The 17,461-nt window shown below is 36.0% G+C and overlaps 1 protein-coding gene across 2 annotated transcripts in view; it reads left to right on the top strand.

Annotated features, from left to right (window-relative positions):
• The first annotated feature begins 9,273 nt into the window (after positions 1–9,273).
• The window catches only part of Klhl4 (kelch-like family member 4), a 59,937-nt gene continuing 51,749 nt past the window's right edge, over positions 9,274–17,461 (top strand). For both annotated transcript variants that reach the window (XM_013024986.1, XM_013024987.1), the window contains exon 1: positions 9,274–9,689. In XM_013024986.1, coding sequence (XP_012880440.1) covers positions 9,274–9,689 — 416 coding nt within the window. The remainder of the gene's footprint in view (positions 9,690–17,461) is intronic.

Raw genomic sequence — 17,461 nt, 5'->3', positions numbered from 1 at the left:
GAGGTTTAGGAACAGAGTTTAGGTCTGTGTTCATTCCTGATGTGATCCTTCTCTTTTAGGTGTCGGCTTGGGTGCAGGGTGCTCCCCACAGGGAGTGGACGAATTGGGTTACTCACAAGATCAGTAGCTGGACAACAGAGCCTATGCTGTGGCCACCACAAAGGTGTTGGCGGGTTCTCAGTGGGAGGGTCTGGGCACTGGAAGGACTAGATGGAGGGGGTGGTGTCTGTAGCAGCAGAAAGGTCTTGCTCTAGAGCTTGAGGAGTCTGGGTGCTTGTTGGACCAGGACGAGTGTGGGAAGTTGGGCTGAGGTGGACTGCTTTAGTGGTGGACTGCTGCAGAGGCGATAGGCAGCCTCAAAGGATGTTGCTGGTGGCTGCGGGTTGTGTCAGCATCAATGCCTTAGGGCCACCTCTTTCTTTTCTTTTCTTTTCTTTCTTTCTTTTTTTTTTTTTTTGGTCAGTCGTGGGGTGTGAACTCTTGGCTTGGGCGCTGTCCCTCTGTTCTTCAGCTCAAGGAGAGTGCTCTACCACTTGAGCCATAGTGACACTTCTGCTTTTCTACTGGTTTATTGGAAATAAGAGTCTCATGGACTTTCCTGCCCGGGCTGGCTACTCAGATCTCAGCCTCCTGAGTAGCTAGGATTACAGGTGTGAGCCACCAGCACCCAGCTCTTTCTTTTTTAAATTAAGTTTTTTATTGTGAAAATGCTGTACAGAGGGGTTACAGTTAGATGAGGAAGGTAATGAGTACATTTTTGTTTATCCAGGATTGTTTCCTCCTCCTTTGTTTTCCCTCTACTGTCCCCCCCCCCCTGCAAATTGTAAAGTACATCTCATTGATGCAGTGGGTCAATCTGTATCCCCATTTAAACAATTTGTTTTTTTTTCCCTTCCCCTCCCTAAATTATACCAACATCAAATACAGTGAAAACAGGGTTTTACCGTGGGGGAGGAACATACAATGCAACAAAAAAAAATCACAGAGTACCTTATATATATGTTAGAAACAATAGCAAGGAAGAAAAAACCCACTTGTGTCCCCACCTTGGGGTTCATTTCGCTTAACATCATCTTATCTGACCTTTTCAGCTTATCTCAGACATATACTAGTTATTTCAAGTAAGGGAAACCATGGGACCTATGTTTCTTTGGACCTGGCTTACTTCATTTAATATAATTTTTTCCAAGTCTTTCCATTTCTGTGGCTGGTGGCATCCATAGCATTTCTGGACTGTGCTGGCAGAGGCTGTGAAGGCGTGGGGCTGGGCTTGTGCAGGGTGTGCGGAGCCTGCAGTGATGCTGCAGTGGCTGTGGGAGCCCAGGTTCATCATCTAGTGGTGGCAGGGAGCATGGGGGTCCCGGCAGGCAGCACACCGAGTCAATGTGGTGGTCAGATTGGTTGTGGCTGTGGTGCCCTGGAGGCCAGGTGTGGCAGTGGCGGGGTCCACTGGGATCCCATTGGTGTGCCTGCATGGGACCTGATGTTGGCTTGAGTTGCAACTTTGGGGCACTTACTTGTTGGTGCTAATTCCTAGCTGTTCCAATGGTGGCCTTTGCTGGGTCTGTGCTGTGCACCTCCTCAGTGCCCTGGCCCACCCCCCTTGGGCAGATTGGTACTGGGGTCTGCTCACCAACTCCGGAATTTTCACTGCTTTCTCTCCTTGGTTTCTGAAGGTCTGGTGTTGAGTACTTTCTTCGGTGTTTGGATGCTACTCTGCTTAAAATCTTCAGAAAGCCTCGCAGTGTGGTGCTGAAGCTGTGGTTCTGGTGCTCAGTGGGGGACCGCTGACTGTTTCACTTTTTCTCTTTCTTTGTTTGGCTGTTGGGATATTCCTTCTGTAGTAGGAAAAGTCTTTAGATATTTAGAATTTGATTGGAGTGGGTCTCTTGAGGTAAAGGGTGTCCTGTGATCCTACATCTCTATTTGGTCAGACAGGTAGTAAGATTACCTGTGAGAGCATCACCATCTTGAAACGTCCATTTTAATTTTTTTTTATAACAAGAAAAGGTAAAGTACAAGGCAGATTTTAGTATTTTCTCAACCAAGAAGTCAGTAGAGTAACTGAGAATAAGATCAGGTCAAGGATACTACTTTATATAACTGAGAAAGTTGCAGTATATGCCATTATTTATTCCAGAAAGGGTCGTAAAGACAGAAGCCTTCATAGGCTTAAGCTGTTCTTTTCAAATGGAACTTTACTTAGAATATCTCAACTATAAACTAAAAATATTTTATTGAGCTCATTTTTTCTTCATGACCAAGCAGGCAGTTAATCAGATTTAGAAGAAATAAAATTGTAAATGATTACAGCTCACTGTTGTAATCCTAGCTACTCAAAAGCCTGAGATCTGAGAATCATAGTTTAAAGTCATCTGGGCCAGAAAAGTCTCAGGTTAACCACTAAAAAACAAAAATGGAAATGTCTAAAATAGAAGATCACCAACCTTAAGCAAAAAGGTAAGGGAGAGCACTCAGACCACAAGTTCAAGTCTCAGTACTGACAAAAAGAAATAATTACAAATTATTATTAACTCAGTCTTAATATTAGTTGAGATTTCCAGTTGTGGAAAGCTTCAGGTAAGCACTGACATTTGTTTCATTGGTTTCATGTGTTATTCCAGTTCCTATCTCCAAGACAGAAAGGTCAACTACATAATGTTCAGCTTGTGGATTTCCTCAGCATGCACCTCAGGATTGTAGTACATAATTACCAAGAGAATGATTTATAAAATGTTCTACTTGTAATTGTTCAAATGAAACCCTGTGACATCTCAGCAGATAGTAAAAAAATTACACTTAAAATCTCTGTGTTCTTAATAGAACACAGCTTAGAATAATATTTCTAAATAGAAACTTTCAGTATTCTATATGGTAATTAATTTATAATTATGTTGAAATTATATTTTATAAATTATATTGTGTAAGCTATTTTGAATTATTATGTCTGCTTTATCTAGATTTTTGTTTTGTTTTTGCTGGTACTGAGCTTGAACTCAAGTCCTGGGTGCTTTTTCAGCTTGAGGCTAGTGCTCTACCACTTGAGCCACAGTTCCTCTTCTGGCTTGCTTTTGGTGATTAACTGGAAATAAGAATATCCTGAGCTTTCCTGTTAGGGCTGGCTTTGAACTTCAATCCTCAGATATCAGGCTCCTGAAAAGTTAGCATTACAGGCATGAGCTACTAGCATTTGGTTTATTTAGATGTTTTTATAACAATTCTAGCTTTCTTGTTTTCTTAGTTCCGTTTTTCTTTAATTGTTTTTTTGTGGAACTTAGGGTTACTCATTAAAAGTATCCCTTTGTTCTCTGTATCTTAATTTTCCTCATATCTTCTGCTGAAAATCATCTCTGTGCAAGTTGTTCAACTTATAACCTTTAAAATTTATTTTATAAAACTGACAATTACATTCATTTTAAGGAGTACAGCATGTTATTTTGATATATGTGTGACCAAACAGGCTAAATTACACATAAATGACTTCCAACATTATTTATTTGTGGTAAGAACCTAGTAAAAATCTTTTCTTTTTGCATTTTGAAATATGCAATGCATTATTATTAACTATAGTGTATAATAGGACATCAGAATTAGTTCTTATCTTACTAAAACCTTGTAGCCTTTGACCAAGGTCTCTTCTTTTCAAGATGACTTCCTAGTTCAGGTTATGGGAATGATTCTTGTGTTATATGAGTTCAGTTGTATTAGATTCCACATATAAGAGAGCATATCCTGTATTTGTCTCTTTATGATATGTGATTTATTCCACATATTCTCTAGATTCATTCATGTTTTCACAAATCTCAGAATATATATGTATATAATGCCATCCCATTTTGTATATAAGCCCTGTTGTTAATATATCCATCAACGGATAAACACATAGGTGCTTTCTATATCTTAGCTATTTTAAATAGTGCTGAGATGACCATGGGTGTGCAGATGTCCCTTCAATTTAATGATTTCAATACCATTTTGTATGTAGTGAGACTGTTAATTTTCTATTTTCAGTTGTTTGTTCTTTCTTTGTGTGTATGAGTGCTTGTACTAGGACTTGAACTTAGGGCTGGGCATTGTCCCTGAACTATTTTGCTGAAGGCTAGTGCTCTATCACTTAAGTCACAGATCCACTTTCAGCTTTTTGCTAGTTAATTGGAGATAAGTGTCTCATGGACTTTCCTGATGTGCCTGGCTTGCAATGGCAATCTTCAGACTTCAGGCTACTTAACAGCTACTATTACTATTACAAGAATGAGCTACCAGCACTCAGCTTATTTTCAGCTTATCAAGGAAACTCCATACTGTTTTCTGTAATATTTTCTTTCAAACCCATAACTTTATCAACATTTGTTAATTTTTGTATTTATGATAGCAGATGAGGTATAAAGTGATATCTTATTGTGATCTTAATTTATCTTCCCATAATTAGAGATAATGAACCTTTTTATATATCTGTTGGCAACTCTCTGTTGAAAATTCACAAATCTTTACATCTACACTTGATACTGTATTGAGATTTAGGTCCAGATTTTTAAAAATGGTTGAACATACTCATGTTAGTATTTTATTGAGATAGCAAACTCAATTTACTTCAAATTGAACTCATTATTTCAGTCTCTACTCTCCCATTCCATGATCTGTTCCTACTTTTCTATTCCCAACTTTCTCATCAAAGTCTGTGATCCAAGCTTTATCAGATAATTATTTGGCTCCTATCTTCATATGAGAATTTATGTTCAATCAGTCATATCTTATTGATGCTATCTGAGGATTTCTTTTATGCTTTTTTTCCCTTTCCATTGACCCCTTACAGTTTTGGTAACCTGTCTTTCACAAGTTCTTAATATAATGATGACTATAATGACTTAATTTAGATTTGGCAATGGAATTAGCAATATAAGTTTAGTATGCATATAGATTCAGAATACTGGAGGTCAAAATGCCTACCAAATAACAGAAGAGTTTATTATATTCTCTAAGTTCTTTTGAAATCCATTCCATGTTGTTGTGGGTAGAAAGCTAAGTATCTGCTCGGTCTTCCTACTATATACAAAAACATACCCTGAGAGAAGATATCCATATACAGTAAGACCAAAAGTGGTCAGACGTGGTAGAAAAGTACCAATTGTAGTACCCAGACTGAAAAGAACCCTAAACATTAAGAAACAAAGTACCTCTTTTTAATCTGTTTTATCATTTTGAGATGATATGCCTCAGGTATGGCATATACATGTGCACATCTAAGGGAAGCTGAGAGGAGGACACAGAATCAGTGGAAAGCAGGTGAAAAAGTACAGCAGAGGGGCCCATCAGCTGCACTGGACATTGACTCAAGGGTGGTGATGGGAGGGAGGGAATGAGAGAGAAAGTGGGGACAGCTGACACTAAGCAAAAGGACAGAAATGTACATATCACCGGATCTGATGTTCATAGATTTCATAAGCTTTTTAGATTAGAATGATGATTATCATTGTGAGGGTTAAAATGTGTTTGTGACTTTAGCTAAGTATAACTATACCACAGAACTGTGAAACATATGTAGTTACTTAATCTCAATAAAAAAATCTTTGGGCAAAAATTAAAAAATCCTTAGATATAAGTAAAGTGAGGTTGATGTATTGGTGCATGACTACAGTCTCAGCTACTCCAGAGGCATACCATCTCTGCAAAAGAGTTGTGAGATTGTCACCAGAGAGTGATAAGAATGGTGGAAAGCTTCCCATTAGAGTCCAATTTCCACACAGACCCACTAGTCCATGACATGGAACAATAAACAGAACTTTAGGATGTACCAAAAGAGGAGAGTTCTACTAGGTGTAAGTTTTAGCATGCTTAATTTTAGTATAGCAAGGTTAAAGTAGGGAGAAAAAAGTGAAACATTTTTAGCTTCCAGTGCAGGAAATGGGTGTTAAAGATTCAATGTGGCAGTTGTTATTTGCTGTTTTTATTCGTTTTATTCTTTCCTTTTATTTATTGATTTTCTATGCAATTCCTGGGGCTTGATTTTGGGACCTGCGTATTGTCCCTGAGTTTTTTTGCTCAAGGCCAGCACTCTAATGCTGGAGCCATATCTCTACTCTGGCTATATATATATAAAGTTGTACAGAGGGGTTACAGTTACGTGAATAGGGTAATGAGTACATTTAGTAGTGAGCATTGTTACCTCCTCCTTTGTTTTCCCCATACCATCACTTCCCTCCCTACCTCCCCAACTCTTCCCACCTACCTCACCCTGACATTGTAAAGTTCATTTTCAACATAGTGTCCTGTACATCTTGTCATCACAATGCGTCAGCCTGTATCCCCATTTAAGTGTTCCACAATATCCTTTCCCCTACCCAAATTACAAAAATGTATATACAAGATGCAGGACACTGACATCAAATCCAGTGAAAACAAGGGTTATAGCATGGGGAAAGAACATACAAAAGAAACAAAAGAATCACATAGTGCAGTATAAATACATTAAAAACACTAGCAAGAAAGAAAAAAAAAACACTTATGTCCTTGTCTTGGGGTTACTTCACTTACTGTCATTTTTTCCAAGTCTTTCCATTTCCTAACAAATGGGGCAATGCTATTCTTTCCTTTGGAGGCATAGAATTCCATTGTACATATATACCACATTTTCTTGATCCATTTATCCACTGAGGGGCATATGAGTTGGTTCCATATTTTAGCTATGGTAAATAAGGCTGCAACAAATATAGCTGTACTGGTAGCTATAGACTGGCCTAGTTTGTGATTTGAGTTTGCAAAAATGCCCAAAAGTGGGATTTCTGGGTCATAAAGGAGCTCTATGGAGTCTTTTGAGGAACCTCCATACTGCTTTCCAGACTGGTTGGACAAGTTTATACTCCCACCAACAATGCAGTAGGGTTTCCTTTTGGCCACATCCCCTACAGCACCTGTTGTTGTTATTAGGTTTCTTGATTATAGCCATTCTAATCTAGGGTGAGGTAGAGTCTCAATGTTGTTTTTGTTTGCATTTCTTTTATAGCTAGAGAAGTTGAGCATTTCTTCATATGTCTATTGGCCATTCTTCTTTCCTCTTCACAGAAATCTCTCTTTAAGTCTTTAGCCCTACCTCCCTCATCACTCCATGTGCATCCCTCCTGAAGCTGCACTCTCCGTCGAAGAGGACGACCATCCCTGACCATCCCAGTCAAGGGTATATGAGTAGTTGTGCTCCCCTGCTAGAACCTCCAAACAAGGTCTCTGGCTTTTTTTTTTGGTGATTAATTGGAGATAAAAGCCTCATGGGTTTTTGTTCAGCTAGCTTTAAACTGGGATCCTTGGGTCTCAGGCTCCAGAGTCCCTGGGAAATTACATAAGGCAATTGTTCTGGGTAGGCCAAAATGGGTGTTACTTGTTTTTTTAAATGTGGGGGTGTCCTTGGGCCTATGCAAAACACAGTTACAATAGGTGATTTTTATGGTTTCCATTTCTCACATAAGCCTCTCTTCCAACTATCTCTATTCAGTGGTTGAGTAGCCAAGTTTTTAGCATTTCAAAGAGAAGGCAATTTCAGAAAAGAACTCTTACTTGAGTCATCCAGACCTTATAACTTAGCATTTAAATAGTGGGAAGCTTAACCATTGTGTTCGTTGCTTCTGGGTTCCAACTTCCCAGACTGGCCCTTTTTATATTTATTAAACATAATACAGTTTCCTTGGCTCCTTACCTATTTTTCTTGCCAAAAGCCCTCATCACAACAAAAAAGGTGAGTATGATTGCATGCTCTTGTAATCCCTTCTACTGGAGTGATGTGCGTGGGAGGAATTTGATCTTAAACCAGCCCTAGTCAATAACATCAGACCCTATCCAAAATTAACTAAAGCAAAAAGGTCTGGGATTGAGGTTCAAATGTTTGCCCAGCAAGAGCAAACCCTAAATTTAATAATCAATTCCACCAAAAATGTAAAGTGACTTGTACAGGACCACATATCTCACTCATTAACTTTAAGCAAGAACTAAACCCCAAACAAAACCTCAGTATTCTTCCTACAGGATACCTACAATAAGTTCTGGCTTGTGTGACAAAAGAGATAGATATAGTTGAAACTCAATTTCAAAACTTGTTCCTGACATAAACTGATCTGTTGTAGAAATATTTTCTTCAACACAAAGTAATGAATCTCATTTAGGCATGAAAGCTCTTTGGGTACACATTTGAACAGTGTGGTAATTTTCAGTTAATTCAAAACATGCCCTGCTACATCCTTTCATAAGGACTTCTGAACAAAGAAAATAAGCTATTAACTTTTCCTGTGAAAGGAAAGAGTGCGATAAAAAGTGTTTATAATAGCATGGATCCACACCAGACTATTTTATGTTGAAACACTAAGAGAATACATCTCTTTAACTAACTTAAAAAAGCACTACCCTCTTTTTATTTGTGAGCTTAAGATATTATTTTTATCCTGCATGTGTGTGTGTGTGTGTGTGCGTTTGTGTGTGTGTGTGTGTGTCTGTCTGTCTGTATGGATGGATGTGTATACAATTATGGTCATGGACAGCCAATATTTTTCTAGGTTTTTGCAGTTGCTTAGGTTTTCAAGTAGATGGGATAAAGACATTCACATTTTTAAATGTGGTTTGGATATAATAACTACAAGTCTGAAACAAGTGGACTGGGGACAAGATGTTTTTCCTTATTGACCTGCTTTCAAAATTTCTCCCAAGGAGAGTCCTAAAATAGATCATAATGAATTCCCCTGTAACCAATTCTCCTAGGACAAAGTGGCATATTTTCAAAATTGGGCTACTGAGGAATGAATCTGACAAGGGAAAGAGGAAGAGATCTGGAAGGGAGTTTAAATACATTGATTTGATTTGATTTGATGGCTAAGTTTCACCTACTGTCCATCAGTATAGAAGATCCTGGGTTTGATATTTACAAGCCCAGACCAAGCGAGCTGTGATCATGCAAATCTAACAGTTGGAGTGTGTTGTGCTTGCTGCTTTCCTGTGCTAAGCTGATTTATTTGTTTAAGGTCTGACCTCATCATCCTGTCAGTATGGGTTCCCACCTCTACTGTTAGCAGCAGCTTTTTGCTTCAGCTGGAAGGCTAGAAGTGTTCACAGGGTGCCAGAGGCAGAGGGGGAGGGGACCGAGTGCATGAAAGACTCTCTCTCTCTCTCTCTCTCTCTCTCTCTCTCCACTTGTGCTTTTGTTAGTTCTGTGTAAGAGGAGAGAAGCAAGAGATAACAAAGGCTCCGTTTCCTTGCTGTTAGAGAAGGCTTTTGTCTTTCTCCTTTCCTCCTGTAACCATGTCCGGCAAGAAGGAGTTTGATGTGAAACAGATCCTAAGGCTGCGCTGGAGATGGTTTAGTCATCCTTCTCAAGGTTCGCCTCTCACTGGAAGCTGCCCTCAACAGGAAGGATATGAGCATAGAGGGACCGCGGTTCAGGGCAGGCTGAAAACCCACTCTGGGGATAGAAACGAACTGAAGAAAGGCAGCAGTCCTGTCCACCCCAATATACTGACACCAGTTCCAGGACCTGCTTCTGTGCATCAAAGAGCCCAGCAAAATTGGCACCAGCAAAACCTTATAGAACATCTCCAAGCAAATGAAGATATTCCTCAAGCAATTCCAGAAGAGGATTTGTCCAAAGAAGCTTGTGGGAAACACTTAGGAGATTTGGAGATGATGACTGATGACAATATAGAAGATTCTAGAGCACGGTAGGAGTTTTTGGTTAGATAAGTGAAAGCTGTAATCTAGATTAATTTTATCTCTGCAATTTTCATTTTGGGTTAAATAGTGTTACAGTGTTCTCTGAATTCATGTGTAGCCAAACAATGTCTCCAAGAAACCTCATGCTCTCAGCTAAAAAGAACACTGTAATCATACATATGTTTTGATAACAAATGGGAACTGTTTTAGGTTAGTGAGTTTACTTCTGCTATTTCATTTCCACTCCATTCAGAATTCTGTTTCACAACTAATATTTTTATAATTACTGATCTGTGTGTACCCCAGAGGCTTCGATCTTCCAGTAATAAGGCACAGTAAATGACAGCAGCTGGTTAATAACTATTAAAGTACTTTAATAAATCTGGAGCTTTTTACAAATAACTTAAAATGTAAGCAGTGATTCTGAAACTTTTTCCAGATGGTTCATTTTAAATTCATTTTACTCACAGCCTCTTTAGTAAGAGTGAAATACTATGGTCCACATGTTACATTCCTAACAGTGGGTGTCTGCACATACATATTTAAGTTAGTATGCCTTCAATTATAATGCTTAAAATTAGATATTCTAATATCTAATAAGATAGTTGATTTTGTAATATTTTGACTTCTTTAGCTACTATAAGTAAATACCTCTTGTTATTATCTCTGATATTTAAAAGTATTATTTCATTTCTGAATTTGCAAATATATATAATGAACACAAAATATATTGTATTATATAACACATGGCATCAAGAGAAATATGTTAATTATATTGATTTGTTGGGGATTGGACAAGTGTTTAGTCACTGAAATATTTTAGCCTGAAGTTTATTTTTTAAATTTGTATGTGTTGTTTCCTACTTTCTAAAGACATTTTTACTTTAGTGTTAACTGTATTGGAATTTCCCTTATGAATTTATGAGTGAAATAGTTGATATATCACATGTATATACAGCATTGTGCTATATATTCGTGGATATATATGCATATGTGTATTTGTGTTCTATTTGTTTATATAAAGAAAAAGGGAAAATGAAACAAAGGAGAGGTTTGGAAAGCACTGGATAGTCAATAAACAAGTTCTTTAATATGATCTTTTGAAAATGAATATTGCCCACTTTATACTTTCTGAAAATAAGAAATGCTAAAAATAATGATGAGAATGTGTCAAAGGGACACAGGAACCAACTGAAAGAGCTCCTTATAGCTCATATTTGTACAATTTAGAAAACAGTATTATTACATTGTAAGCCAGGGTATAAAATACACATCTACAAGTACAAATTGATATAAATAAATGATTGCGTAAGTAGGGTGAAAAAACAAAATCTCTTGGGCAGAAGTATTCCAAATCATTTAGGTAGAAATGCTCCCTTTTAGAAAGTTGGGCACAACACCAGGCTTTTAAGAGTGAACGAATATATGTAAAAGGGATAGGGAAGAACACATAGATATGGTCAAGTAGGCACTGGACATGCTATCTGAGCTAGGTAATCAAGTTGAATATGTATTTGGTATGATATGATGAAATGAACTTTTGTCTCTTGTCTCTCCAAATCTCATCATTCCAGTTTATTCATGAGATAAACATAAGACAAATTCAAATATGGAGGCATTCTATCAAATATTTGGTCAATAATACTAATACTGACAATGTCATCAAAATTTTAAAATGTAAAACAAAAAAACAAAAAACAATTCCCTCGATGAAGTGGAGCTTAAGAAGATGTGATGAATATATGGAATATGGTACAAAGGGACTTTTTCTAGAACAAAATGAGGAACTCTGAGTAAAGTGAGGCTTTATGTTAGAATGATATATGAATACTGGTTAGTTACTTATAATGCATTTATCCTGCTAATATATGATAGGATTAATAGAAGAAATTGATGTAAAGTGTATGTGGGCTCTATCCATTGCCATAAGCTATGAAATATCTAATGAGTCCAGCAAAATACTGGACTGGATGTATGGCTGTAGTGTGATACCGCCAGGCATGAGTGAAAAAGCTGAATGAGAGCCCAAGGCCCTAAGATTAAGCCCAATTCTAGCACACACACACACACACACACACACACACAACTATCTAGTTTAGCATTGTGATGTTACTCAGGAGGATGGGACAGATGATCATAAAAGGAGGCCAGCCTGAACAAAGTTACTAGAGTACCCTCTCTGAAAAGAAAACTAAATGAGAAGGACATGGCATGTTTCTCAAATGGTAGAACTTTTGCCTCATAAGCATGAATACAAGTTCAATTCCCCCATGCTGTAAAACTAAAGTGTGCTTAAGAGGCATTTACAGTGTATTATACTTTACACTAAAGCTCTGAATGCAAGAAAACAGTAACACATTTGAGTATGACATACTCTGTAACATCAAATATATACTTTCTTGAATTCAAGCTTTTTGATTTGCTTTTATAACATGTTGAACCATCTGAATTACTGAGTTTTGCTTCTGCTATATTATAGTGTTATTTCCCCAAAGGTTTTCTTTGAGACTTTATGCATAATCAAGAGAAGTAAAATTATGGAATGTTTTATTTTTAGTCCAATAATACCTACTTTTTTCCCCTATATCTTTCATCCTGGAAAGGTGACTCCTGAGATTTTTAAGAACAGTGCTTATGTCATCATTGCTATGCTAAAGATTGCATATGTAGTGATGGAAAGTAATAAAGAGCATTTAAGAATAAAACAAATATATCTCAGGTTTTCCCAAGCTTTTGTTAAAAGTTAGTTTGTGGGTACCAAGGCATCATTGACTTGGAGAAGCTTGTCCTTTAAAAAAATAATTATTGGACTACATCAAGAAGACGTAATAAAACAAAAAATGATTTCTTTTTGTGGTACTGAAGATTAAACTCAGGTCTTCACAATTGCAATTTGGGCTCTCTATCACTTGAACTGCACATCCAGTGGTTTTTTGTGTTGTTTGTTTTAGAGATAGAGTTTTCCCTTAGGCCAGACTGGCCTGAACTATGTCCCTCTTATATACAGTATTGGATGAATTCTAAAGAATTTTACCAAATGATTTTTATCTTTATGATATAGGATTTTGTATGATTTCTTAGGGTTTCAACTTTAAATGGAAATTATAAAAATTACTTTAAGACCTTTATCTTAAAATGTTATGAATTGCATATTATTTACTAAAAATATTCTAGGCATTCTGTTGCATGTTAATTTATAATTATATCATATACTTATATCATTGTCAGGTCAAAGGTGTAATGAACTGTATAATTTGAACATGGTCTGACAGCTCCTGATTAAAACTGTAGCCAAATATCAATTTTACATCCTAGGGATTTGAATGTCTCTATTAACAACCCTCAAGATGAGAATATATTAATTTTTACATCATTTTTCTTATTAACCATTGCCAGTATAGCCATAGATTCATGGAATATTTCTATTCATGGAATATTTCCTAGTCCATAATTAGTTTTACATCCACATATATCTTATTGCCCAAAGACATAATCTTTTCCAGAACTTTTTTTTGTTGGTAATGGGGCTTGAACTCAGGGCCTGGTTGCTGTCCCTGAGCTCTTTTGCTCAAGATTAGCACTCTCACTTTGAGCCACAGCTCCACTTCCAGTTTTTGAAAGGTTAATTGGAGATTAAAAGTTTCATGGGGACTTTTCTGCCTGGTCTTGCTTTGAAACCGGATCCTTAGATCACAGCCTACTGAGTAGTTAGGATTATAGGTATGAGCCACTAGCACCCAGCCTCTCTTCCATAACTTTTATTAGGATCATTAACTTTGAAGTAGGAAGTGGAGGTTCCTAAAAAGCAGCTCAAATAGTGACAAGAGAGAAAGAAAAACATATAGATAGATATAGATATATAACATGTTTTGTAGACTGATTATATATATATAATATATATTATATATATGGTTAAATTTCAAAGTGAGCTGTTACTGAAAAGCAATAAGGTATGGACATTTGCCAAGGTTATTTTTTGAAAAATCCCTGTACTTTTATATAAATACATTTATATAAATACATTTTCTTGGTAATGGGAAAATGTAAGCCAGTTTTTTTCCTGGTTTTTGATTATTCCTATGCTTCCAGTGCCAAATACAGGAATTAATTGGGAATATATAAATAACAGAAAAAAGTGTGATTTTTTTCAGTTAATAGTTTGTTTTCCTTAGAAGAAACATCATTTTCTTAGTTTATGTTAATGTTTATTCAGTCTTTTCCAGAATATCAACTGTCATTTCTTTCTAAAACTAATAGGGATAAAAAGCACTTTGATTAATGAATTAATTGATATGAAGAAAAGAATTTATTTTTAAATCATAATAACTAGTCTAAAACATCCATTGTTTGAATATAAAAGCTACTTATGAATTCTCATACACTCCCATGTAAAATGTGTTCCTTTATTGGAACATTTTCTTTCATACCCTTTATAAAAATGCCTTCAGAGTCAAAATAGTTCCAGTTCTCTATTTTATTTGTTAATATGCTTTCCAGCTAAGTTTTTATTTCTGTGAATCTCGTTCTTTCCTTTGTAAAATGATAAAAGTAAATATACTTTGTTCATATAACTATGGATTAATAGTAAATAGTGAAGTTTTGAAACATTGCCTCACACATAGGTGTTCAATAAGTGTTAATATTATTATTTTACACTTTTAATAACTTTATGAAACCTTATTTATCTGTGATAATGCAAAATATTAAGCATACATAGTTGCTTAGAAGTTATAAAAATTCCCTCCTAGCTGGGTATCTGTGGTGGCTCATACCTGTACTCCTAGCTGCTCAGTAGGCCGAGATTTGAGAATCATGGTTCAGTCAGCCCTGGGATGGAAAGTCTGTGAGACTCTTTTTTCTGATTAATGAGCAAAAAAGCTATAAGTGGAGCTTTAGCTGGAGTGGTAGAGTACTAGCCTTGAGCAAAACAGCTCAGGGTTAGCAAACAGGCCTTTAATTCAAGCACACATGCGTGCACGCACACACACACACACACACACACACACACACACACACACACACACAGAAAACCCAAAACAAACAGCAACAACAACAAAATACCCTTCCTCCCAGATACATAGTTATTGCCTGAACATTCAGTAAATTATTTTATAGCATAATGTGGCATTATAATTTTAATAATCTCTAACTTTTCATTTGAAAAGATTTCTGTGTTTCTGTTTTCTGGTTGGTTAAAATTTCATTCTTTTGCTGAAAAGAATTTGGTAGTGGTCCAAGCAGTAGTTGGAATTTGAAAAAAAAATATCAAGAAGCTCTTTACTACATTATCAACTGATATGGATTATAGTAAGTCAGACTATCAAGATAAAATATAGGATAGTTAAAACTTTGCCAGCTGCTTTCTGTTGAAGTATTTAACTCCAGCTTGAAAGCAGCCTCTTGTGTGTAAATGAGTGTGACAGTGTTCCCATAAAAGTACATTATGATCATTGAATTATGATTGTTATAATTTGAATTTTCTTTTTCCTTTTTATTTTAACCATTAAAAGTATACACTGTATTTCTGTGTCATGGAGTATGCAGATGTCTAGCTGGCTGAATTCAGCATGTGGACTAGTTTGTCAATTCCTGTTGTAGAAACTATGAGACTTGGAACAGATATTATCTAGAAGAGAAAGCTATTACCATGCTATTATGTTGACAGCTTTATTTATTCTCAGCCCTTTGAAAATTGTGGCTGAATGAGTATTGCTTATTTTTTTTTACAAGTGTGTAATATGTCAGTAGGCCCTTACTACTGTTAAAGAAGCTAAAATAAATGTAATGTAGGGTTTATACATTGATGCAAAAGAACGAGTCCAGAAAGCTCATTAGTATTAATTCCCACCATATTTAGCATACAATTCCATGAAAAAAATTAGAACCAAGCTATCTTTCATTCGTCAGTTCAGTACATATTTTAATGCATAAGTTCATGACACCTAAAACAGGGAAAAATGTATATGACATAACTGTTTCCAAGTTTCTTACACTCCAGAAGGTAATTTATGTTTAACAACAGCTATGGAGTACTGTATGTGCTATAAGTATAGCATATTCAAATCATGGACAATCAATTTTAAAATAAATTAGAAACAATACCAATATAAACCATATTATTAATCTTAATATGTAACTACTACTGGTACAGAGTGTGTGTATATGTTGGAGACTTGATCCTTTAGGCAATAATGAGATGCCTTGTACTTTCATAAATAGTCCTTCACATGTATTTACAAAGCGTAGATTTATATTAAGGTAAAGCCCAGATATATAAAGAGAGTATTTCCAACTAGCATTTGCTTTTGAAGCCCTGTGACAATAATACCTTCTTTGTTCAGTATTGTTCTTGATGTGTCCGTTAGGTGGGCATAATGTAACTTGAGAGGTACTAGAAAAACAGATCAGGCCAACATATTCTGTTCTTAACATCTCACAGATTTCCAAATTTATTTTTGGAGATTACTTCCTCTTTAAAAAGTATGTCATTGTCCTTTGTTTAGCCATAAATAGCCATGGGCTTTCTGCTACCTCTTTATATATCAGTGTGTTCATTGATAGGTGTCTGGTACAATTTTCATATGTTCTTATTTTATTATTTCTTTGTTGTGGAGAGAATACATAAAATGAAGCCTAACTTCTTAAAAAATTAAGAAACAGTGTTTTATTGGCTATAAACACATTGTTTTACAGTACATCTGTAGAATGTATTGTTCTTATATAGATTTATACTCATTGAGCAGTTTTGTTAGCTATAAATTGTTTTTATAACATATCGCTAGAATTTATTATTCCATATAAATTTATACTCACTGAATAGCAGTTAATAATGATCTTCATCCTCTTGCTCCTAGCAACCACTGCCTCTTTCTCTGAGTATGATTATGAAGGATATTTCATGTAAGTTTAATCATGTTGTATTTACTCTGGATCATCCATGTTTTCATATAGGTAGTTTCTTTTATAAATTATAATATTTCATTTTATGTATAAACTACAATTTCTTTACCCATTCAAATATCCATGTGTTTCCATATTCCTGAATATTTTGCAATTGGTGCAAGAGCACTGATATCCTTTCATGATCTGGGGATTATACCCAAGGTCTTGTCCCCTTGCAAGGCATATGCACTAATATTGTAGCTATAGTTCAGCTTAAAAAGTGTTGTTTTGAGTCTCACTACCTTTATTCTGACTCCCCTCAAACTACCTCCTACCTCTGTCTCCTAAATTAGTTTTACAATTGCCAAATTTTAAAACTTTTTATTTGTTTTCTACCTCTGACAAAAAGAGTTGAAGGTATTTGAAGTTAAACCACATTTATAGCTTGGATTTTGCTATTTGGAGACAGAGTCTCAAGGACTTATCTGCCCCAACTAGATTCAAACTGCAGCCCTCTGAATCTCAGCATCTTGAGGAGAAGGGATTACAGGAATGAGCCACTGATGAGGTAAACCTTCCTGAATGTATGTGTGTGTATATATGTGTGTGTAGGATGGTTCAGGGGATTAAAGTCATTGCCTTACATTTGGTCAGCTTGCTTTTTCAGCTGGCTCCGTACCTATGAAATATGCAATTTAGCCTTGACATTATATTTTCCTTTACTCAGTTAAAATTTAGCCTAACCAAGTTTATAGCTCTGAGCTCCTACATCAACAAATTGGAGAGATCTGAAACTAGCAATTTAATGACACATCTAAACCTCCTTGAAAAAGAGCAGCAAGATAAACCCCAATCCAGTAGACAGAAAGAAATAATCAAAATTAAATCAGAATTAAGT

This window comes from Dipodomys ordii, unplaced genomic scaffold (assembly GCF_000151885.1).
Source record: "Dipodomys ordii isolate 6190 unplaced genomic scaffold, Dord_2.0 Scaffold80, whole genome shotgun sequence".
NCBI classification, from domain to species: Eukaryota; Metazoa; Chordata; class Mammalia; order Rodentia; family Heteromyidae; genus Dipodomys; species Dipodomys ordii.
Note: the sequence above shows the minus strand (reverse complement) of the source record. Positions and strands in the feature narration are given on the sequence as shown.